Here is a 24,737-nt window from a genome sequence, read left to right as displayed (position 1 = left end):
TTTACACACAGATACGAAAGTATATAGATACAGATATAGACCGAGTGCGAACCACATGGGCGGCGAACCGCATTCAGTTCGATTCCAACTGCCGGCAGAGTCGGATGCTCAGCCACGTGATCTTCCACTAGTGACTTTTGTGAATTGTGCATTAATTATTAATTAATTTACCTTTACCAAAAACTCGCGGTCGCTCAGAGTGAAATATTTAAACGGTTGGCAGACATGGGGGAATTATTATTAATTTTTAAGACGCGAAAACATAATTAGTTTCAAACAAAGAAAACTGGATTTTCTACACCACACAAATATTTTCAAGCTCTCGACTATAAATATGCATGAGCAGGCAATTTATGGTCAAAATCAAACAATAAAATAACCGCAAAGTCAGCTGAATGTGCGTGGAAAAACATCTCGATTCTCGATTAACATTTTACATCGCGAGAAAATTTTCATAAAAATTGTGAAACATTTACAGCAACAATTAAAGCAAGTGTCTTATATATAAGAAGCTGAAAGTAACGCATATTAACTTAATGCCCAAATAAACAAGTTGATAAACCGTCTCGCTTAATTAACAAGATAATACAACAAATTACAAAAAACTTGAGCACACACCGAAATTCGAAACGCTGTGAGAAACATTTGCATAACTTAAAATTGAATTTAAACAACAAACCCAAGGACGTGTAATTGCCATAAAAATTAAACAGATAAAATAATTTCAGCCGCTTAAAGCAACAGGAAAAAACCATGCCATGTGACTGATTCTTATAAATAAAATAGATTGAAATACAGAAAAACAGTGGGTGAGGAAAGAGTGACCGTACTTTTTTGAAAGGCGAGAGAAAATATTTATTTTGTTTAAAGTGCTAAAATTGAAACCAAATTCATTTCAAAAACTTTTGATAGTCTTAACAGAATAAGAGAGATTACACAATTGTTATTAAATGAAAAATGCTTATATCCATAACATTTAAATAACTTTTATAGGAGATGTGTTTTTACTGCGGATATCTAGTTGAGGAATTTGTGTCTATACTTTTACATCAAACTGGCGAATATTTTTCAGTTCCCCTAGAATTGATTGAATTAAATTTTTGTTTTCTTGCCGCACAACTTTTCTGTTCTTTCCTTTCGCTAAATCTTATTTAAATAACTGAAAAGAGGGAATATGGGATGTGATTTATAGCCAAGAGGCGCCAATCGGCTGCTGTTTTGCTGTTGTGACGTCAGCGGAGGATGATATTTTGATGAGCCGAACAATAATACAGTTGGTGACTGTTTCTGTGCGGTGTTGGGGGGTTTGTTTTGCATAATAAACCATAATTAAAGTTGGATAAAGTCAAATGATCTGGAAACGAGCTCTGCAGGTGTTTGCTTGATCTTTGCTCCCTTCTTTCGCCTTTCTTTTCTGCCTGGTTCCTCGGAGATGTTTATAAATATACCCGAAGTTCTTTTTATGGTCAATAATGAAATGCGAATGCAAAGCTAATAAATTCTTAAAAATAACAAAAGTATATTTTTGGCTTGACTCGGATGCGATCACAGATGTTCACCCGGATTTCCCGCGATAAGCACTAACCCACATATTAGTTGTTGGGGGGCTTGATAACCCCACAGAGCCACTGAGCTTTCCACAATCAGTTTCAATAGCGAAACGGCAATTGAAATCCACTTGGAATAGGTCAGTTTCAGATTCGGTTTCCTTCAAAAAGCATTTATGAGGCATAAACAATCTGTTTGCTGAGATATTAGTTTGTGCGAGGGGTAAACAAATAGAGAGAACACACCCCAGAAAAATACATAATTCACGCACATGTTGGGCATCGGAAAACTCGCCATATTCTGAATGAATCTGTTTTGCAGCTAATCTAATTGAAATTTACGTACTGCATTCAAATGTTATGCAAGTGTTCTAGACCCTTTTTTATGTTTTTTGTTTGTGCAAAACCCTCCATAAATGAAATTAAATTCAGGCAGCCGGCTCAAAACGAGATAAACAACAACAGCATGTGGGAAGTCACTCTTCTCGCTCGAATTTCTGGAAAAAGGGGAGAGAACATCGGCCGAAAACGAAGAAATGAAAACACGGCGAAGAAGAAATTGCGCAGCAAAAATATTCTCGCTTCGCTTTATTTTTGTTTTTTTTTTCCCACTTGAATTTTTTTTTTTTGGGTTTTGGACAACCACCACATGAGAAAAAGAGAACATTTCGCACTCTCCGAGAGAAAGAGAGATAATAATGGAATTTTTTTTTCTTAATTTTTTGATTTCTGCGTGCGACGCAAAAGCCTCCAAACAAGACTAGCCTCCAGGTGCACTTTGTGATACATTTTGTTTTTACATCTTTGCCTAGATTTATGCGGATAATGTTTAGGAATCGAGAGAGTTGAGGTGCTAAGAGCTCTGTCGATGCCTACAAGTGCAAAAGGGAAAACAGTTTATCGATGTAAATACACTCAGTGGGTCGTAAACTTTTATGATCAACTAGTCTCAGCATTATATGGTTGGAGGTATCTGTAATTCACTTTTAGAGGGGTTATGCAAGAGATTGCCTATGATTTATTTTATTTTCTTTTGTGTTTATTTTTGTTTATATATGAGCTATAATTTAGAGCTATAATTTACTAATAAACAACTTAATAGAATAACTTTAGAACTAGAATACTTGTACCCAATATATTTCAGCTTTTCTTCCTCTGATAACCAAATATCCGTTTATTTTGGCCGTATGTTTCCATTTTTCCAAAATAAGTTGTAAAAAATTTCCGAAAATGAAATTAATTAAAGCAAACAAGATCTTGATATTTTTCGACTGCGTAGAATGCAACAAAGATTGTAATCGGTGACGGAATATATAAATATTCTATATCTTTTTACAAACGACTTCAAAAACAAACTAACAAGTTTAATTAAACTTTTCTTTCTTGTTGTGAAACTATAGATGTTTATTTTCTGTTGACTAGTTCAGAAATTTCTAAACATTTACATCATGCTATGGATTTCATCGTTAGTAATTCAGATGCATTTTTTTATTCCCAAGGGCTTTTTTTTTTGCTCATCAATCATTACTAGACTAGAACTTTTCCCGTGGCGCTTTCCCAATTTGTTACAGAAATCTTGTAAATACATTTTTCCTTTTTGTACTTGTAGATTAGATCTTAACTTTACAAGCTTGTTTTGGATGTTTGCTGTTTGCTTTTGTGCTGGGGTCGCCTGAGAATTGGGTCAAGACTAGGAACTTACTCTAAACGGCAATTAAATTTCTGTATATTTCATTTATTTTGTTGTTTTCCGAGCTGTTTAATTATAATCTCAACCCGCAACAACATAAATATTTCAGATTGCCTCCCTGTCTGATGATCGTTGTGTCTTATTGTTGTTCATGCTGTGTTGCCTTAATTACAACACGTTGCAATTGCAGTTCTCTGCTCTTGTTGTTGCCGCATAAATTTTATAGTGCACTTAGCATACAGGGTGTCCCAGAATTCCAGATTATGCCTGACACTGAACTTGGAATAAATTCGTTTAATAGGTCGTGTCGCTAGTTTTAAAATTCTTGATTTTAATATGTTAATTCGAAGAACTGCTTATAATATTTACCCTTAGATTTCTGATCGTAACTTTTCGTAACAAAGTATTCATGACATCCTTCTTAAGTTACCGTACATTGTAAGAGGCAATTAACTTTTGCTCTTAATTGTTTAAAGCCGCTCCTATTTCACCATTAGTCGAACTTAGTATTCTTGGTAATTCGAGGACATTTCTCTCCGTTAATTGCGTTCACGCCAGCGAACTTAATGAGATCCCCAGGCGGTCTCCTCTTGTCGTCGTCTTGGACTCGTTGCCGTTTTCCTGGCCAGCTTGTTAAGTCCCGCGGAACGACCTCTGCCACTTCGTTGAATGTCGCCCGTCAGCTCCAGACCACGCCCGTGTATAAATACAAACACGAGTGTATTTCAGCCCATACACGCGGCAGCGATTGTCCTTGAACTGCTTTCAGTCACTTAATCCTGTATCATATGGACAATAAAGGCATCTGCGTAGCTTTGGACCATCGAAGCGCCACATTATCAAGTAAACGAGCTTAATGTCCAGCTTGTGACACGTACGATGGATACTAACAAGGGAGGTCAGCTAACAAGGTTATAGAATTGAAAGCGTTATGATTTATTTAAGTGTTTCTCTAAAAATGGGGCCTTAAAAAACACTTCTCTAATGATAAATTAAATTGTATTTCTTTAAAATTACTAATATTCGTGCGAAAAAACCTTAAAATTCATTTAACTCTGGAAAATGGATGGGGACTAATAAAGCAAGAGAATTACTGTATTTAAAATGTTCTTACTAATTATTAAACATTATTAAAATTGAAATATACAATATTTCAAAAAAAGATAATGATAATAATCATCTCCCATACTTCGAATGCAGTGTAAGCCCCTAAAACGTGACTTATTCTTGGTTTTTGCTCCTCTTCTTTGTTCGCTGTTTGCGAGCTGCTAATTTAAAATACAAATTTCCAATGCAATTTACGGTTTTTAGCACGCAGCTCTTTATTGTGATTTATATTAGGGGTACATATAGATATAGATATATGTATATAAATCAAACACACCTACCTTAAAAGCTGATAATTAGCATGCACGAGTGACTATCCACGATGGTTGCCCTATGCTTGCTCCTCCGCCCACTATATCCCCTCGATGAGATCGAAAAAAGAGTGACCTTGACTGGCAGTCCAGAGGGAGGTGCCAAATCAAACAGCTTTCGATTGCCATCGAGATATGTACATCAGTTGGTCAACAGCAAATGCTCAAATTCGCGTCGCACTCAAGTGGGTAAACAACTTGCAGTGCCGCGTCCTCACCGCACTCCCCCCTAAATGTATATTATGCACACAGAATGTGGAATATAGTTTATATTTACCCCGGGCACACACTCGGTTTTTATATATCGCCACTATACAGAAATCGTACGTTCAGTGTGCAGCCAAGACTTTGCTTCGCCCGTTGATAACAAAACAAGAATAACAATTCAAATGTTTGTTCGTCGTTCGCCCCGCTAGATATGCACACATTCGAATGGATATATCTATGAATATATATGAATATAGATACAGGTACACACATACGATATTCAAGTATACTTTCCTACAGTCAACAAATTAATTCGTTGTAAGATCTGTTGAGAACCTGTGAGCAATTAATAATGTTTTTCTGAGGAGGCTTTGCGGCAAGACAGGTTGATAATTGTTAATGTAGCTTATTGTGAATTTTTTATGTTTTTGCATGCGGAAGCTGTTAAACTGTTTGTTTTCAGAAATCAAGGTTCAGCGAATTGACAAGAGTATTTAAAATCTGTAGGACTGTTTAAAAAGACCCTGCGATTTCTATAGCATATATGATTTACTAGTATATACAATGAAATATATCATTCAGGATACATACCCACGTCCAATAATTTATGCCTTTTATGCTTTCTATTCGAATACCCCATCCCATTCAAATTGCGTGCGTAGAAAGCATTTTCCTGGCCGCAGGCTTTTTCATTATGCTTGACATTCCAATTTCCATTTCTCATTGCCTGTCCCCACAGCTGTCTGTATTTCCTTCACTTATTTTGTATTATTTTGGCCATTGTCCTTGGCTAAATGAAAAAATGCGCTGTTATCTTCCTTGTTTACTAGAGTTCTGCAATTTCTAAACGTCATCTTGGCCAGATGCCAAAAAGTTAAGGTCAATCGCGTCCGCAGGCACGCCTTAAAGCCACAAAATAGGCTCGTAAAATCTAATTAGCAACTCCGCACAACCTGCCAAAATCCGATCCCGAGACTCGTGCTCACTCATTTGCATAATTTTCCAAGCCCACATACAATTTCCATTGACGTCAGCAAGTGGGAGCTAATAAATAACACAATTTCAAGGACGGAGAAAAGAGGAGGGAACAGGAACGGGAGTTAAAAGGTCTGAAAAGATAAAACCCTTAGAACTTGAAATTCCCATCAGTTCGTTTAAAAATAATTACACTTAATAATTGCCTAGTGATATGAAACATTATCGTACATTGTTGTTACAGAGAATGTCATTAGGATTTTTTCTTTTCGTTTTGTGGTGATATAACTGATAATAATATAAATAGGTTATTTAGGATCTATCTTTTTTTTCATTTTGTTTTGCTTCTTTTAAAAGGCCAACAAGTTATGTAACGGCCACAAAAGTTTGTTTCTTAGCCGTAGGCTAGAGACTTTCCCAACCTATTTCCTATTGTTAGTTTAAGTTCTTTCCCTATTCTACTTCTTTTCTTGTCAGTTTTGCTTCCACTTTCGTGACTTGTTTTGATAAATAGCACTTGTGACGAACATTTGTTGGTTTTTGGGCGCATGAATCTCATTTGTTATGGTGCCTTGAAAGCCCAAATAAGCAAGAAAGAAAGTAAGCGTGGAGATAACGAAACAATACATATATAAGAAGTTCAGAAATAAGTCTTTATCTACATATATATTCCACATATTTGTTGAGCGACGTTCAATGCCAACGTTGGGTTAAAGATCGACAAATAATATAGATTCAATTGCGCGGAAAACCCAAGTCGAGCCCCTGTCGTTGGCCCCTTTCTACTTTCCATTTGCTCAGGGGGCTACTTCACCGGTTGGTTATGCAAAGAGCTGCAAATGTGAATCAGATGTCCGACTCCATTAGAACAGTAAACAAAAAGCACACTGGCTGAAAACACATCAGGGGTGCACTCATTAATTGAATTCAAGTTAGTGTACACTGGGAAAATATTCAAAATTTTTTGAATGAGACGAGTTTTATAATAATAAAACTTGTGTATCAAAGGAGCTAAATAAATTTGTATAATTCCGAATCGTGGTCCCGGGTTCATTTCATAACTATACGTGGGGCAATATAAATTAGGACAGCTAGTTCTAGATTGTTGATCGTTTTACTTTTACTTTAGTTCCATGTTTGCTAAAAAAGAAAGTTTACTTTTATTACTTTTTCAATTGGTTACTTGGTTTAGCTTATTTGTTTTCAGGCTCATTCCAGTTGCTTGTAGTTTCGATTTAATATGCAAAATAATTTCATTAACTTAAAAGTATTTCTCCCCGTGTCTGAGTAGGAGTGGGTGCCCTTGTGTATGAACTGCACTTGTTGCTGCGAGGAAATCTTGACTGCCGGCTAATTTCATTTGCAAATTTCACCGGCTACGAGCGATTGCACACGGCAAACACCGGCCACCAGGGAAGCTCCACATGCACACCTATCCGTATGACCACGTCCGTACAATATATACTATATATTAAATCGTTATATAAGTCAAACGCGTGAGTCGAGTCAACGTTAAGTTGCCACTGGAAGCGAGTCATCCGCAGAGGGCGTCAAAGGTCTTCTCCGCCCGGCGATGTTTATTCCTTGCAATTGTTTTTACCGTGTTTCGTGGTCAACTTGGAGTTTCTTATACGGGAAGACTTGTGAAATTCTGTGGAATGACTCACGAAATGCGGATCAGAATATGGGGTGTTTGGTTTTAAAATATGCACAAAGTTTCGCCTTTTGGTCGAGCACTAGTCATTAATGAATGCGGTTTTAAATCAGGGCCAATTAAAAAAGCCAATTTCGCAATTTCCTAACATCTAATTAATATCTTTATGGTGTCTTATCAATTTTTTTGGAGAATGATCTGTGCTAAAGTATACGTTCCGATTTTCTGCTTTTCAACCGTCTGTCAGCGAAATGCAAACCTAGTCAGACATTTGAACTAAGTGCGTTGCCAAAATCGCATTAGCCAAGAAACAAAAAAGATGTAATTGAGGGACATTTTGTATTCTGTTCGGCGAGATACAGCGGAAAGTTCCCAACCCTCAAGGTTCCGTTTCTTTTCCCGACCCAAAACTAATTAACGGATGGCAAATGCGTGCAAAGTTCTGTTAAACGTGCGGGTGCGGATGACTGCGCTTCCGGTTGTAGTCGTCGCAAACGTTAGGTATACATTCATTGCATTTGTTTAATTGCACGGCTCTAATGATGCGGAAACAGCAACAAAAAAATGGCGCAGGTAGGGGTAAACATGGCCCGCAAAAACGTGGACGAGCACATGCCTCACATCAGTCGCACAAGTAATTCGCAAGTGGAAATTAGTGACAGTTTTATGGGTTTGTTCTTGGAAATAAGTGGGGGTTCTGGAAATGCAAGGACATTTGTCAGGGGCTTGTGTGTTTGTGGCAACTTAACGCTAAGTCAAGGATTGTCCCCCCTACAAGTTCAAAGTTTTCAGCCAAGGTCGTGACCCGAATGCATTCCCGCCTATGTACTATTGTTGTCCTAAGGGTAAATTAAAGAAAAGTTAAGAAAGTTAGTGGGTTCAGCGACTCATTTGAAGGTTGCTTCGTGCCACGGTTCTGTTCATTTTAAGGTGACAAGTGGTCGAATCGATTAAGTTGATAATTGTCAGTTATTTGAGTGGCACTTAAATTTGATAGCCAAGTGGCTTCACGCTATTAACGAAATGAACAGAGAACGAAATTACTCAAATTATGAAAGCAAATAAAGTTACTCTAAGCCAAATTAGTACTTAATTATGATCAATAATTATCTGTAGTGGTCTTTAAAGCGCGATTGTAGTCAGTAAGAAAAGTTACAAAAAAAAAGTGAAGAAACCAAAGATAATTTTCTTGACTGTACAGCGGGAGAACTATTTTTTTCGATAACAAACATGCTGCCGTCAGTTTTCTTCTGATCTGAAGGCGGCTAGAAAGCTGTACTTTCATTCTCAAATCAGACGTTCGAAGATCAAGAACGTTGCCTTTAAAAGTGTTATATCATCAACTGCTCGCATTTCGAATGCCTCTTCCCTTTCCCCGCATCAATCCGTGGGCAAGTTCAAATATTTGCCCTGAAATCTCCGCCCCACCCGACTCTCCTGTGTGGAGCTGAATCATCGGGTTATCTGTTTTCAGCGCAAACAGAAGTCAGCACATTAACAAGCCAAAGTTAAAGCCAAACGCGAAATTGGAGAAGGCTAAAAACAAAAACAAGAAACAAGAATAAAAAAAAGCTACTTAAATTGCACACCTTTGCACATCCGTCAGAATGTTCCCCACATGACCAGAGCATGGCGATAAGGAAGGGAATCGGGGGAATACTCGATTCTTATTTACACATATCCAATATCCAATCACGTTCAAGGTAAATGATGACCGAATTTCGCATAAAGTCACAGTCTTAACTGCCAGGCAGTACAAAAAAAAGAAGGAACAGATGTTGAATTTTTTACACTTACTCGAGCTACTAAAGATACATTAAGCATACGCCCCATTGACGGTTAAACATTTTGATTGTACATTTTTGGCCTTTATTTATGGTTGCTTGTCAATCATATCAATTTTGCGATAAGCCCAACGCAAACAAACACGGCACTTATCAGCCGAAAATATTGCCGTAGTATTATATTTTCTTATCACCAGGGCTTGTCTAGTGGGGGTCTGCCTGATAATTAACATTTAAAAATTTGCACTCCGTAATCAAAGTTCTTTTGCGACACTCTTGACCTAAATGCGCAATTTTTGAGACCTATAGACTTTTGGAACCTACTGTATACTACATAAGCGAATATCAGTGCAGTGAATAATATTTCTTTGTGGGGTGTTTAGTTCTAGAGAGGAATTTTTATAAATGAGATTAAATTTAGCTTTCTTTATTGTATAATTGTTAAAATAAGAAAAAAGGAGTGTCTGAAGAGGGTGTTAGACTACGCCTCATAGGTCCCCTCTCTACACTACTGACGTATGTATATAGTAAACGTAACATTATGTACCATCTATATACTTTCACTTTCTTTGCACGCATGCGTCATAAATGGAGACCTAAAAGGGAAAGTCTGAAAGGGAGTTGACCCTAGTGCGACATTTTTTTCGTTCATATTTTCGTCATATCACGTTTCAAAATTTTGCATACTTAGAAGGGCATTTGAATCCTTGTGGCAGAAGTGCGCTGTTAATGGGTTTTTTTCGGCACTTAAAAAGCAAGTACATATTTGCCCGAGAGACTTCTTTCACTTTTCAGTGATTAATGGTCGATTTATGTGTGTGCCCTTTAGATGCCCCCCATCTAATTCAGATGTTAATTCGGGCATATTTGCTAATGGATTACACATACTCGAGTGCCAGCTGCACTGAACTGAAGGGAAATGGGGAAATGGTTCAATTCATGCCTTCACTCTCGCTTTTTGCATTTATGTACTTAGATTTCAAGGACGCCCCAAACCTCCCTGTTATCGCTAACAGTGCTGTTGAGTAGCAGCCTCTCTCTTTTTCTGTTTCGCTGCCAGCACGTGCACCGTTTGTTCTTTTCATTCTCATTCTCGTTCTCAATCTTCTTTGGGGCTCGTAGCCAAGCGGTTGTGTGCGTAACGTTGTACGTGTGTTTGAGTGCGTGGGCGGCCGGTCGTATATTTATATATATGTATATATATAGGTTTTTACATATAGATTTTGGCATTATTTATACAAATTTGATTGGCGCTAAATAAATTGGGGACTTAACCTCAAATGAACCGACTGCTCTGTTCACTTACTTTGTTCTACGCCTGTCAACGTAAATTGCATTAAATATGACCAAAAATTGAGAAATATATTTCTGAAAGCCACTTAAAAAAGTTAATTAATAGTCTTCAGTGTTCTGCCTTTTTTAAATTCAATCATTCCCGTTTGTTTTTATCAATGCGCCTTCTCCTCTTTCTTCATTTGAAATCGCTGACCCGTTGTTATTGTTGCGCTGATAATAAAAATAGAATTTAACTTTATTTTTCTGTGCTTTGCTTTGACTCGCTTCTTAAATGCCCCGCCTTCCTTACTCCCTCCTGAATCGTTCTTTCTCGCTCTGCCTTATTTGCTGTTTGTTTTTACACACAGCGATAAAGATAAAGGCCGTTTATTTAAATCAAGCATACGATTTGAGTGTGTGGGTGTGTAAAGTGAGCGATTTTATAAAGCTACATATCAGGGCGCTTTTCTCGAACAGATGCCACTCGTGCTTATTGCTTTATAAAATAATTTAATTACCCGAGGGGTTGACAGCCAGACACAAACCGCAAGTGCGGCGGGCCTAGAAAGAGAACAGGCTAGAAACAAGAGAGAGGATATCAGACTTAAGCTAGACAGGCGGCAAATGTGGTATTGGTAATTTAAAATTAAATCTATTTCATAACTCCAATGAATAAATGCACCGATCAATTTTGACCTTTTAAGCTCTTCTTCAACATTTTTCTTGAGAAAGGGGCTTTTAAATTAAATTTGGACAAGGAGATTTAAAGTTTTAAAGGATCAATTCACTTGCTGTTCAAAATCCTAAAATATCGCAATTTGATTATATCTTTACAAGATCCCATATCATTGAAAAACTTGAAAATCGTTTTTTTTTATTGAGTGACTAAATTGGGAGTTTTGTTATGGTCTCGTGGCATTGAACTTTACAACTTTTGTCGCCTGGGTCGCTGAACCCAACTACAAACCTAGAAATCCGACCCTGAGCGCAGGTTGCAGTGCGTACAGGCGATGCAAGTGTCGCAAACGTTTTCTGTGGCAATCGATTCGATCGATTAGGCATTTATTTATTTACTCAAGTATTTTGCAACAGCTTCGCAATAATGACAGCAACGTAGCGAATTAAATGAATTGAAATAAATAAAAATAAAGCAACGCGCGCATTGACTCCGCGTTGCTGCCATTTTTGTGGGTGGTGTGGTGAACTTGCTCAAGTGCATTCATTCAGTCAATACTTTTCTGCTGGCGGCTGCAAACGTTCTTTTTTTTTGTCGATTACAGCCAATAATGTAGACACAAAAAAGTGTTTAAAAATGTTAAAAATAAACAAACGCGTCGTGGCTAACAAAAAGCAACAGTAAGAACAAATAAAACGCGTCGATGTGTTGTGCAGCTTTGACTTAATTTCAGTGCGTTCAACCCAGGAGCGAGCGAGATGGAGATAGGTTGATGCAGAGCAAAAGCTCTCCTACAAGTGCATAGATAGTGGGCGAAATAGAGTGGAAGAGAGTGATTTTGTGATATTTATTTACAGTTAAAGGATTATTATGTGACTTTTACAAGGCGAGACAGAGACGGGACAAACGGATCACAGTGTTCTCTTTAACAAAATTGACAAGTGCAACAACAATAACAACATCTGTTTTACACTGCGATACAAAAGTGTAACAACATCTAGAACTCAAGAAAAACAAACAAAAAATTGACAACAGAGTGTAATAACGGCCTAGAAATGCATGGAATAACGCACCTGTACCGCCAGCATGCCGTGGAAAAACAGCTGAGCGGAGGCGAGAGTTGGTCCCGACAAATCTACCCGGGCTACGGCAGCAGCGCCGATGCCTCCTCACAGGGCAGCCGCCTCTACAGTGTTGACTCCTCCAGCAGTTCCAGCTCCAACTCAAATAACTCTGGAGGCGGAACAGGCGGTGCTGCTGCTGGTGAAAACCTGGGCGGAGTCACTGGAAGCGCTTACGCCCAGTGGCAGAGCGATCGCCACTCGCTGCCACAGGCAGTGCCCGATGCCCCAAGGTCATTGGCCAACCACCACTACAGAAACTCGCCCACCCACCACGCTCACCACCAGCAGCAGCCCACCAGCGGCAGTCTCAAGCGGACGCCCTCCTCGAAGCGCAGCTTCTTGGAACGATCTCATAGTCCGGCTATCTATGGCGTGAGTAAAAATATAAATACAAGGATGCAAACCGATCAGAAATGCAGATAAAGTGCCTAATAAAGCTGGAAATTAGGAAAAAAAAATGCTGTTTTAAGAATTTATGTCTGTAATGCAAGGTTTATTTACAATCTTGTAATAGTAATATAAACACAAAGTACCCATTGAACATTTTTTTTGGCAGAAGATAAACACTGTAAAATGAATTGAGAATCGGTTTGCATTTCCTGAAACTGAAAATTTTCCAAAGCAAGGTAATCTTATATAAATAACCTTGCAGAGCATGCGTCGTAGTGCAGCTCCGGATTTCGGCTCGCCTCCATCTACAGCGCCAGTGGGTGGAGGCGGTTATTTCCCCCACGATCTCGACGACATTTACGAAAGCCAGGGAGACCATCAGTATTTCACACACACGGGTGCCAGTGGACAGCAGCAGCAGCGGCCCACAGCCATCTCGATATTTCATCGCGTGAGTGCCGCCCACACCTCGCTAGATGATTATACCTTGCCTGGAGAGTCCTCGCGCCAGTCGATGAACAGTACGGACAGCGGAACCAGCAGCGGGCCATTCAGTCGCCAACGATTCGACAATTCGTCCTTTGTCAAGAGTATCAGCATCGAGGAGCAGGAGCAGCAGCACTCGCCGCATAAGGAAGGACACAGCAAGCACGGAAAGCACCATCATCACCATCATCACCACCACCATTCGATCCACGAACTGGTCAAGCATTTTGGCAAGAAGATGCACCTGTGGCCTAGGAAGCATCACGATGCCCAAAGCGTTTGCACTTCGCCGCAAAACGATCCGCAAGAGAATTTCCGCACCAGATCCAAGAGTTTGGATGTGAACACGCTCAGTCGCCCCAATCGCATTCTGGATGATTGCGGGGCCACCTACAAGATCTTTGATCGGATAGTCAAAGAAGGTAAAGGGTTTTGGGGCGGGTAACTTTGAACTGGTACTTGCTGTTCGACTAGGTCTTGGCTTAATCTTATAATTTTTCATTTGAAACTATATGTGTATATATACGATTATTCTAAACCTTTCAGGTGCTCATATGCGTCGTGCCTCAGCTGACCTCGAGAAACGCCGAGCATCAGTGGGCGCCGCCGGACGAGGGCTGCGAGGCGATGGTACCTTAGATCCACACCATGCAGCCATCCTCTTCAGAGACTCCAGAGGGGTAAGTTTCAAATTTATATAAAAATGAAAATAGGCAATTAAAATAGATCATAAATAAATAAAATAGGTCATAACAAAAATTCTTAAACCAAATCTTTAAAAATAGTTTCTTAATTTCTAAAGGTACATTAGTCAATTATCTTTTATTTTGTTAGGTCCAGTTGAGAAAAAGAAAAGTCAACAAACGTTGTCATTTAACAAACTATGAATATTTTTTGCGCCTCAACTTATTCAAGAAGTTATCTTTCTATATACGTATACTACTATACGTAATCGTATGTCATCTTGCTTGTGTTATCTCGCAAGTATTTTCCATTTCCTTTTTTATTTTGCCTTTTCTTGCCGCTTTAAAAGGCAATTTGGTCGCCTCTCTGATTAAAAGCTATTAATAGCTAAATATACGCATCTGCATTTTCCCCCTTCTCTGTTAGACTTTAATTGTTTGACTCCCCTTTTTTGTTTACCTCATCCAGTTCGCTTCACCTTGACATTCTAACTGTTGAGAAATGCGTTTTCTTAGTTGCTTTTCCCCAAGGTCATGAGCAGTCATAAATCTTCTTCCTTTACGTGCACCTGTTCAAAGATGAGATCTTAACGGTGTCGTGTGAATAATTACTTCTTTTAAAACTTATTGCATACTTCGAGGTTTACAGTATGATACATTGTATGTAGATTACATGTAGAGTTACACACTGTGTATTAAACGTACATATAACGTATACGTAATGTATCCACATTATATTCATTAAATTTGCCAGTAGAGATCCAAGACTTCATGTGAAATTCAACGGATAATGACGAAATAAACAATAATAAATGAATCACCGTATACTCACAAATATAACCCGCATGTTTTTCATAGATTTTTAGATTAGTTAAAGAATTAACTTTCTCTCGGGTTTGCGCCCACACCCACGCAATAACCAAGGTCGCTTAACCGGGCTAATGGCCACTATAAATATATGGTTATTTTATTGTTGGAGCCCGTAGTTATTGTTTATTTCGCACTCCACAACGTGGTCGCCCGATGAAAACTGGTTTATATCTATAGATAGAATCAAGTGCCAATACATTCGATTGCATATGCTTGAAAATTTGTGAATTCTTTCTAACTTTTCTGTATTCTGACGTCAGCGACTTGGGTTTTCACTGTGGAATTCTTTGTGCCATTGATTTGTTATTGGTATATACCCTCTAATGATGATGATTAATGCGCCAAGTACTCTTCACATGTCAGATTCCCCACTTATTCTCTCTCCCGGTCTTGACTTTTCTCTTTAGCAAGGCCGCAATCTTGCAGTACCGTTTGCTTTACTTATCGCCCAAACAAAACAGCAAATGTACACAGAAGCTCTTTGCTTTTTTGATGCGTATTTGACTCTGAGTTACTTGACTTGAATTGAGTGGTTTCGCTTTGAGTGGAGTACATGTTGCGCTTCTTCTTTTTCGCCTGCAACAGCCTTCTTGAGCTTTTTGCGGGTGTGTCCAAGTGGCTCTCCTTTCTCTGTTCCTTTTCACATATGTAACATATGTATGCCTCTTTGTTAATCGTTTGCTTGCTTTAACCATTAAACGAGTAATACGAAAAGCGCCTTTCCTTTGATACCCTCTCTAAGCCAGCTAACTAGGTATTATTGATTCTTCACTTAGTTTGTCGGCTCTCTCGAAGAAACCGCACAGAGAGAGAGCCAGCCAAATGATAAGCAAAGCAAACAAGGTGTAAGAAGTGAACCGTTGTACAAATAAAAAGTTTATTTTTGATGCAGCTAACCCAGTTTATTTATTGCACTTGAAAAATAAAGTGAACACAATTCAAATTCTCAAATGCTATACATTTAGCATTTTCGATATATTTAAAACTTTTGTTTTACATGGCACACACATTTACATACTTATATACGTTTATTTTTAAGGAGGATAGACGATCTTCCATTGAACACATTCTAGAAATTTGATAACTATATATGAGTATTTTGATTACTTGGCTTACTTAAATGATTTAAGCTCAGCTTTAAAGAAATAAAACTTATTCTTCTTGGTTTTGAATGCCACAAAGTATTTGGTAGAATAAATAATTCAAATGTTTTTTAATGAAGAGCCTCATAGTTTTTGTATAATTAATTAATACAAACATTTGAAAATATTGCATATTAATCAAGATTAATTTTTGAAAAGCTTGTTTCCACAAGTTGCCATCTCAATTTTATTCAAGTGTAAGTGCATTCTAGAGTGTTGTGGCTTCGTTACACTTACATTGCTGCCCGTCGCGTTCGTCGTGTTCTTGTATTTGCTCAAGCTTTAGCACTCTCGCGCACTTTTGACGCTCTCCTAGGCCAGCTCTCTCGCTTCCCTCTCGCTCGTTCATTGTTGTGGGGCGATCATGTGTGGGGATTCGTTCGCAAAACTCTTAACCACTGGCGTTTTTTTTTAACCAGTTTAAGTTTACATTTGCGTGAGCGCAGACGTGTCCGGAAAACGAGCCGAACGGAAGCGAAGCAAAGTGAAGCGGAACGAAACGGAACACGGCCGTATAGTCGGGGATCCAACGAAGTGGTGTCATCATTTTTTCGGCTCTTGATAAATCCGTTTGTCAGTGTTTATTCTTCGAGAGTGGGTTTTTCATGTATCGCCGTCGCTATTCTGCCTTCGAGTCGAGCACTCCCCGCGTGGGTGTGCTACCCTCTCCGCCACCCCAACATGTAATCGCCCCAAAAACACCACCCAAATTGAGTGTACACTTTGACCCCAATTTGCCCAAAGACAACGATAGCAACAACAATCTTTGCAGTGAAAATGCAAATGCAAAAAACGGCCGAAAGGCCCGTTCGCTAAGCAATTCGCCGCAGTATCATCGCAAGAAGCGCTATGGCCATCTGCCGTCGCTAATGGCGAATAACGGGCCGACGGCCAGCAGCAACTATCAACTGTTAAACAGTGCAAATCTGCGCGATCTCGTCGACGGACAACGCCACTCACAGCACGTAAGCAGGCGCGATGACAACAACGGCCAAAGCCAAAAACAAAGTGATATTAGCCAAAGTAACCAAAGCATCCCAAGTGGCAAAAGCAAGCTAAAAGATGGCAAAAAGCTAAAGGCAACTTTAACGGCGGCCATGTCATCATCGCTGCTGCGTCGCAAGGCGCATAGCAATCACAGTCAACAGCAACAGAAAATGCAGCAGCAACAGCAACTGCAACAGCAGCAGCAACAGCAACTGCAACAGCAGCAGCAACAACAACTGCAGCAGCAACAACAACAACTGCAGCAACAACAACAACTGAGGAACCACAGCAACACAATTGCAATTGCTGCCCGCCATTCTGTGGGTCATTCACCCTCTGCTGCCGCCGTTGCTGCAGTGCAGCAGACGCTCGTCTACGAGCGGCGACGCGTCAGCAGCGCCCACACCTCCCCCTCCCCGCGCCACCACTCGCCGGTGCACCAGTGCCTGCTGATGCGACGGCGCAGCGACTACAGCGTGGAGCAGATCGAGCAGTGGAAACGCCAACAGCAATTGTTGCCACGATCCGGACGCAAGATTAGCGTAAGTGCACGGCAAGAAAAAATGAGTGGGATATATGTAATGATCAGTTTATTGTTTTAATATATGGACCATATAGCAGCATTACTATTTGTGATATAATAAACATATAAATTTATTCTTCCACCTATTGGTATTTTTTATTGGGCTAGGTATAGCTACCTAAGGTCTTAAGCTCAAGTTGGTTAACAGATCTTGATTTTACACACTATTCAAAAAAATTGTGATTTAACTTAGTGTGTTCGTGGTTGCTATATTTTTTTCTTGGATTTTTGTATATGTTTATATTTTTAATATTGTTTTCAGTATTAGGTTTAGAATTTGCTGCAAAAAAATGTAAACGATTCAAAGCAAATTTCAGAACATGGTTCCATTTTTCTCTGTGCACACTTTTCTTGACCCCATTTTTTACTACACAAGAGCACAATAGCGTTTAGGTTAAACCAAAATTGGCTTGTACTCGTGTGCGAGCGTAATTTTTCAATTGCCGTATCTGATATGGGGCAATTGTGCCACTCTCCGGTCCCCTCGCGTCCCTTCTCTCGCTAATGTGTCATAATTCCACAATTGCACATTTCAATGTTAATTCAAAGCTACTTAAACAAGTGAGCATACACCTCACCCCTTCCCGTCCTGCTTATAAATATTTCATTGGCGCTGGAATTGTTTTTGTTTCTTGGGGTTTTATCTGTGATTTCGCTTGTTGATTAGCAGATAACGTGTACGAGAACTATATCAGCGCAATTTGGACTATTATTTACGGAGTGTTCCCTTATTGTTTACTTTTGGAATAGAATTGTACACATTTAATAATCCTTGAAAAAGCTCCAATCATTGTGACCCACATATAAATTTAGAATCGCGAATAATATCCGAAGGGTGTGTGGAAAATGGGTAAGAAGCGTAGTTTATGAGATAACAAGTTGTAAATAAAATTACGTCTGAAATAACTCTCTACGTATGAACTTTTTGTGATTTTTTAAGTTTGCTCGTTTATTTCTTTAATTATAGTTCACTCTACAACGCCTTATGTAGTTAACAGTTTTAAATTAAGTTATATCATTTCGAAAGTAAATAAACGGGGCATCAGAAAACTTGATTTTAAAGCTTATAATATCTACACTGGACTTAAAACTTTTATAAACTTATTATTTATAAGTTTTAAGAAACACGAAGTAAAGTAATATGACTTTATTTAAGTACCTTGTTTATTAACCTGTCATTTTTATGTTTCATTCCAGTTGCCTGTTGCTGATCCCTTCCTAGAAAAAGTAAATCTTTCGGACCTGGGTAAGTTTTCAAACCGCCCTCTCATTCTACACTCTTATCCCCTGTTGCGCCACCTGTCTCCTCTTTGAGACAAACAAAATTGTTTAATTTAAATAAATTAGCAAACACATTTGGCATTCGATCAAGAGTCGGCCTCTGAGGATTTTCTTTGGGCACACGACGCCATCGGCAGAATAGAATAGAACCTAGTATATACGTATATATATATATAGATCGAAAAAGAAGACAAGTTATGGAATCGAAGTCATAATTCACAGGGATTATGGTGGCAGCAATAGCCGACCTGGTTATTAACGTGGGAGATCTCAAATGCCACATAGAACATAATCGTTAGGGAATGTACAAACTTATACTCTCCTATATTCCTGCTAAGAATAATAAAACACACTCGTTAGAAAGTTCTTAACGTGGCCACACACACCCCCAAATGTTTCGTATTCATCTTAATTTTTTACCAAAGCTAATTATATGTTCCAAGTACGCCGGAGACCTGTCGGGGAAAAATACATAAATGTAGATACAATTGGGAGCCGAGGGGAAGAAAAATAGTGCATGTAATTTGTTGGCAATTTCAGACGTTTCATGATCCTCATTAACGTCAATTCCCAACCAATCCGATCCGATCCGAAGCGATCTCTCACCAAAAGATTATACTGAATTTATATAGTGCTCTGAGAACTTTTCAGTTTCGTTGCGAGGTTTCTGCTCAGAGCATTTCCCATTTGTATTTTGTTCAGGGTATCATTTATTTGTTTTTGCGCTTTTCCCTGACGAAAAAGTTTTCCGACCCAGAGAGCTAGAGAGAGAGGGAGAGGAGATGAAAAACCCAGACTGCAGATCAGTTTATGATAAAATTTCGAATCGTTTAGAACGTCGCCAACGAAGACGGGCAGACGACAAAAATTCGGCTATTTTCCGTGTGTTTTTCGTGTGGAATTATTGGCAGCAGGAACCATCCTCAATCTATATGTGTCTATATGTGCAAAAGTGTGTCTATAGATATTGCCCAGAGTCCCAGAGTAGGAATTGCTTCCCAGCCCAACAATCGATTCGACCAACTGAAAAGCAAAGTCGAACCATCGAAGGTCTTCGCTTCTCTCTTAGTCACTCGTTAAGAATTTTCGAATAGCGCCGCGACGCCAAAAGCAACTGAACCATCACAACCGCCCATTGCCACCCACTGTGGAAATGGGTTTTCAATTGTTTTGATCCCACACAGCAGAAGAGAATTAGCAAAATAATCAACAAAACCAACAATGCCAAGGAGCATTTCAATTAATTCGTGCGGCCCGTTGCCCGCTGTCAAAAGAAACGCAAAAGGCAGAAACGTATAGAATCGGAATCGATAACCCATATATACCTTTGCATTCACATTTAAATATAAATATGCATTGAAAACCAATCAAAACATAATCAAACCCATCGATATTATTGAGAAAGAGAGAGGAGTACGAAATAGAACGAAGAGACTTTAACCCATCTCTCCTAGCTTTTTATCTCGATAACTTTAGCCTTTCTTTATCTATCGAAATATTCGCCGCCCGGCAACCGCAGTAAATTCCATTTATTAAACAGCATTTAAATGTGTACATAGCTTAGTCGGAAAATCTTTTACTATTTGCTTATAGCTCCACATATTTTACAATTTATTCCGGTGTATATATGTTTTCTGCCGCTGTATCTGGGCTTTCGTTTTTTTTCATTAATATTTTTGGTTCTTTCTTAAATTTTCTTTTTATTTTTCCTCATTTTGCGGTGGACAGTTTTTTCTTTATAGGCTAAAATAGTTTATTTTAATTAATCCAACTAAAAGTTCAACTAGTTTCAAGTAAAGTATTTTTCAATAAACAATCATTTGACTGAAGTTTGTATTGAAATTAATACCTTAGACGACCAACAGCAAGGAGCTTTGAAATTTATTTCCACTTTAAACTTCACGATTCATAGACATTTTTTTTCTCCATAATTTAAAAGTTTTGTTTTGATCCCAATCCATGCCAAAAAAAACAATATTTGCGGAAAAATTTTCTGACTTTCGTATAAACAAATTTAAAGATTTCCCAAATAGATTTCCAAATGCATTTTGGCTAAATAATCCTCACCGACATTTGAATGTTCAGTGTTGAGGCCTTATGCTGTGGTTAATTAATTTCTTGGCACAACTGTCTGTCCCAATATCTGTTATGTGTCGCTATAATGGCTCCGACAAATGCTGATTCGGTGAATGTTTGGCTTGGATTTATCAGGCCCCTGACAAGACTGATCTACAGCCCATGTATTGTATGTGTGATTTTATATAGTTTTTGATTAACACCTTTTGGCCCCGCCTCAATATTTATTTGCTTACGTTGTGGCAGAGCCGTCTACAACCTACCCCTCTATCTTGGGTTCTCTTTGTCTCGATGAGAATCGAAATAATATTTATTGTTGAACAATTTGGTGAATCTATTCTATTCTAGTGTGTTTGCCTGTTTGTGGTTGCTACTGTTGGTTTTGTCGTACGCTAAATTTATTTTAATTAAAAATGTCTTAATTAAATTTAACGAAACGCGTGCGCCTAGAAACTTATGGCAGAGGGTTGCTCTTATTTTCGGCACAGTTTCGATCAGTTTCGCTGCGTTAGAGCGGCGCTGCTGTGTTCGTAGCCTGTTAGGTAGTTGGTTGACCAATTAGGCCAACCAATTAGCAGAGCTAATCGAGTCGCCCAGTTAATTGTTAGCACCCACAGACCTCAGAAACAAGACCGGATCAGATCGGATAGGATCAGACTAGCGTAATGCGACACTGAGGATCGCAAAAAAACAATAGGCAGCCAGAAAAAAGTGAAGCGCACAACTAGAGCACGCAGAGAGCCCAGAACGCATGTTACAGTTGCACTTCTACTCGAACCATGCGGGTCGCCTGGTGCTGGGAGGTGGCAACGGTCGCCAGGCCGACGTCCTTTGCTACCCGTTGGAGAGCATCAAAGAGTTTGAACAGATCTCTGAAGCCTGGAAGCGCCTGCTAGCCGAGCTACTAAAGAAAGGTGCCCATCACGAATCCCAAATCTGCACCTCAAATACAATTATTATTATATTATATATATATAATATACAATTCTCTAACCCACTTGTTTTCTTGTTTCTGCAGAGGAGGACGACTCACAAATCTTCGTGAAGTTCTTCCGTTTTCACAAGTGCTATGATCTGATACCCACCTCCGCCAAGTTGGTCGTCTTCGACACCCAGCTTCTCGTCAAGAAGGCCTTCTACGCCCTGGTCTACAACGGGGTGAGGGCTGCGCCGCTCTGGGACTCGGAGAAGCAGCAGTTCGTGGGCATGCTCACCATCACGGACTTTATCAAGATCCTGCAAATGTATTACAAATCGCCAAATGCGTCCATGGAGCAGCTGGAGGAGCACAAACTGGACACGTGGCGAAGTAAGTGATCTTAAGCTAAGCAATGCAGTATTAAGATTCCCAGCTAAATGTAAATGTTTTCCTCTGCCAGGTGTGCTGCACAACCAGGTGATGCCGTTGGTCAGCATCGGGCCGGATGCCTCCCTATACGATGCCATCAAAATTCTCATCCACAGCCGCATACATCGTCTGCCCGTCATCGACCCGGCCACCGGCAATGTTCTCTACATCCTGACACACAAACGCATACTGAGGTTCCTTTTCCTATACGTAAGTTGAATTAGCTTTATTTTTTACGCAGTTACAAGCTGACTAACGTGAGGTTGTCTATGCGCAGATTAATGAATTACCAAAGCCCGCTTACATGCAAAGGAGTTTGCGCGAACTGAAGATTGGCACCTACAACAACATCGAGACCGCCGACGAGACGACGAGCATCATCACGGCGCTCAAGAAATTCGTGGAGCGACGGGTCTCGGCGCTGCCACTGGTGGATGCCGAGGGACGGCTCGTCGACATCTACGCAAAGTTTGATGTGATTGTAAGTTGTCACTGATCGCAAAGATAGAAAGATAGAAAAGTTTTACTGAGAAGTGCAAATGTAGATTGAATAAGTTACCGCTTAAAACTCTTTCAACTATACACTTTTCCAAATTCAAAACAAATTTGGGTGGAATATGATGGAAAGAGATTTCAGGGACACCTGCGACAGATTACAAATGATTAAAATCTATTTTCTTTTCGTTCAGAATCTCGCCGCTGAGAAAACCTACAACGATCTCGACGTGTCGCTGCGCAAGGCCAATGAGCACCGCAACGAGTGGTTCGAGGGCGTGCAGAAGTGCAATCTGGATGAATCGCTCTACACGATCATGGAGCGCATCGTCCGCGCCGAGGTGCATCGACTGGTGGTGGTCGACGAGCACCGCAAAGTGATCGGCATCATCTCGCTGTCGGATATCCTGCTCTACCTGGTCCTGCGACCAAGCGGCGAGGGCGTCGGCGGCTCGGAGAGCTCGCTGCGCGCCTCCGATCCCGTCCTGCTGCGCAAGGTGGCCGAGGTGGAGATCCCAACGGTTGCCACAGCGTCGACGACGACAACGCCCCCGCCTCGCAGTCCGTCGGCCGGATCCGGAAACCGCAGCCTCATCGAGGACATACCCGAGGAGGAGCCGGCGCCGACGAGAAGTGACGATGCTGACAGTGATAACAACAAGTCCGCCAGTGAGGATAAGGCCAACAACAATCAGCACGATCAGACGGCTAATGGTGATAGCAGCAACAGTCCCGTGGAAGTGTCCTTCGCCGATGAGGCGCACGAAGAGGAGTCCGCCGACCAGGTGGAGCGCAGCAATTGTGATGATGATGACCAGGTGGAGCTGGCGGAGATCGAGCGCAAAAAGGCATCCGCAGCTGCAGCTGCTGCTGCGAGAGCAGCGGATGTGGACGACGATGGGCTGAGCAGCGCGGTGTCAGCCGCCTCCGCTTTGGGCCAGTCACTGACGCCTGCGGCGCGGGAAATGGCGTTGGTTAGTGAATAAAACCTTAATTTAAACACAAGCTAAACAGATACAGCTGCAACAACAGAAACAGAAACAATTGCTTAACAAGAACTAAGAACCCAAAACACAACAATAATGATAAAGCAGAGAAAATTATATTTGAATATTAATAGTTGTTAAGGATATATTATTACAATTATGAAATATTATGTATTTTACAACAAGCAAACTAAAAAGCAAAACAAAAACAAAACGCTGTTAACAAGATGTTTATATATACACACAAGAAACGAAAACAAAACAACAAATTACATTAGAATGTCTTTAAATTTTAAACGATGTAATTGATTATTATATGGATAGTACAGTACAAGTCAAGGATGGCGTTTTTTATGGGAATGCGACTGGTCGGGGATAAAGTATTGATGCGGAATGAGATACAAATGTTTAACCAAAATTGAATTTAATTGGAGCATAAGGCATCAAAAAAATTGTAACCTTGCGGAATAAAATAAGTTTTTATATACCCGTAAAATTTCACTTCGATGGATTGTCAAAAGTAGCGGTATTTCTATTTTCTACCAACGCAAATTTAATCCTTTATCGATATCAATCCTTTTGACCATTTGACTAGATTCACAATTAAATAATATTTAAATTTGAACTTCAGTTTATTCTTTAATTTTGCTTTATTTCTTATCTCTGATGATTTAACAGAGCTTTAAATATATGTATTTAAAAATTAAAGATCTCTCTATGTTCCATGTAATCTTATGTTTACAATTTTTTTTTTTAAACTGTTATCTCCCAAGCCGTTATAAAAAATTGGAGGTAAGAAATTGCAGGATATGCTTAAATACAATTTTCCCATGTTTTTGTTCTTTATCTTTTCATGTGAATACATTTCCAGACTTCTTCATGTGTTGCTTGGAATTAAGTCAGTCAGTATTAATACATACTTAATACATTTTAAATTATTAAGAAGTTAAAAAGAATGAAAGTTTAATTTAGAGCCCAAAAAGCAGGCGCCTTAAAAATAGCTAAATGGCTAAAAAACGGCTAAATTTGCAGCACATGTCGTTGCTATCTTGACGCGCCA

The 24,737-nt window shown here is 39.5% G+C and overlaps 1 protein-coding gene across 8 annotated transcripts in view; it reads left to right on the top strand.

Moving 5' to 3' along the window:
- LOC108140467 (5'-AMP-activated protein kinase subunit gamma-1) overlaps nucleotides 1-24,016 on the top strand; it is a 63,661-nt gene extending 39,645 nt beyond the window's left edge. For 4 of the 8 annotated variants that reach the window (XM_017263202.2, XM_017263200.2, XM_017263201.2 and 1 more), the window contains 6 exons: nucleotides 13,773-13,906; nucleotides 18,689-18,737; nucleotides 21,867-22,157; nucleotides 22,228-22,406; nucleotides 22,474-22,677; nucleotides 22,886-24,016. In XM_017263202.2, the coding sequence (XP_017118691.1) occupies nucleotides 13,773-13,906; nucleotides 18,689-18,737; nucleotides 21,867-22,157; nucleotides 22,228-22,406; nucleotides 22,474-22,677; nucleotides 22,886-23,677 (1,649 nt within the window). In that variant the 3' untranslated portion in view covers nucleotides 23,678-24,016. Of the gene's footprint in view, nucleotides 1-74; nucleotides 216-11,939; nucleotides 12,723-13,002; nucleotides 13,649-13,772; nucleotides 13,907-16,347; nucleotides 17,451-18,688; nucleotides 18,738-19,610; nucleotides 19,725-21,465; nucleotides 21,763-21,866; nucleotides 22,158-22,227; nucleotides 22,407-22,473; nucleotides 22,678-22,885 lie in introns of those variants that run through there. The other 4 variants (XM_017263204.2, XM_017263203.2, XM_017263205.2 and 1 more) reach the window with 4 other exon arrangements.
- The last annotated feature ends 721 nt before the right edge of the window (nucleotides 24,017-24,737 follow it).

The sequence above is a fragment of the Drosophila elegans genome, unplaced genomic scaffold (genome assembly GCF_018152505.1).
Source record: "Drosophila elegans isolate 14027-0461.03 unplaced genomic scaffold, ASM1815250v1 contig_476, whole genome shotgun sequence".
Taxonomy (NCBI): domain Eukaryota; kingdom Metazoa; phylum Arthropoda; class Insecta; order Diptera; family Drosophilidae; genus Drosophila; species Drosophila elegans.
This window is presented reverse-complemented; position numbering and strand designations above follow the sequence as displayed.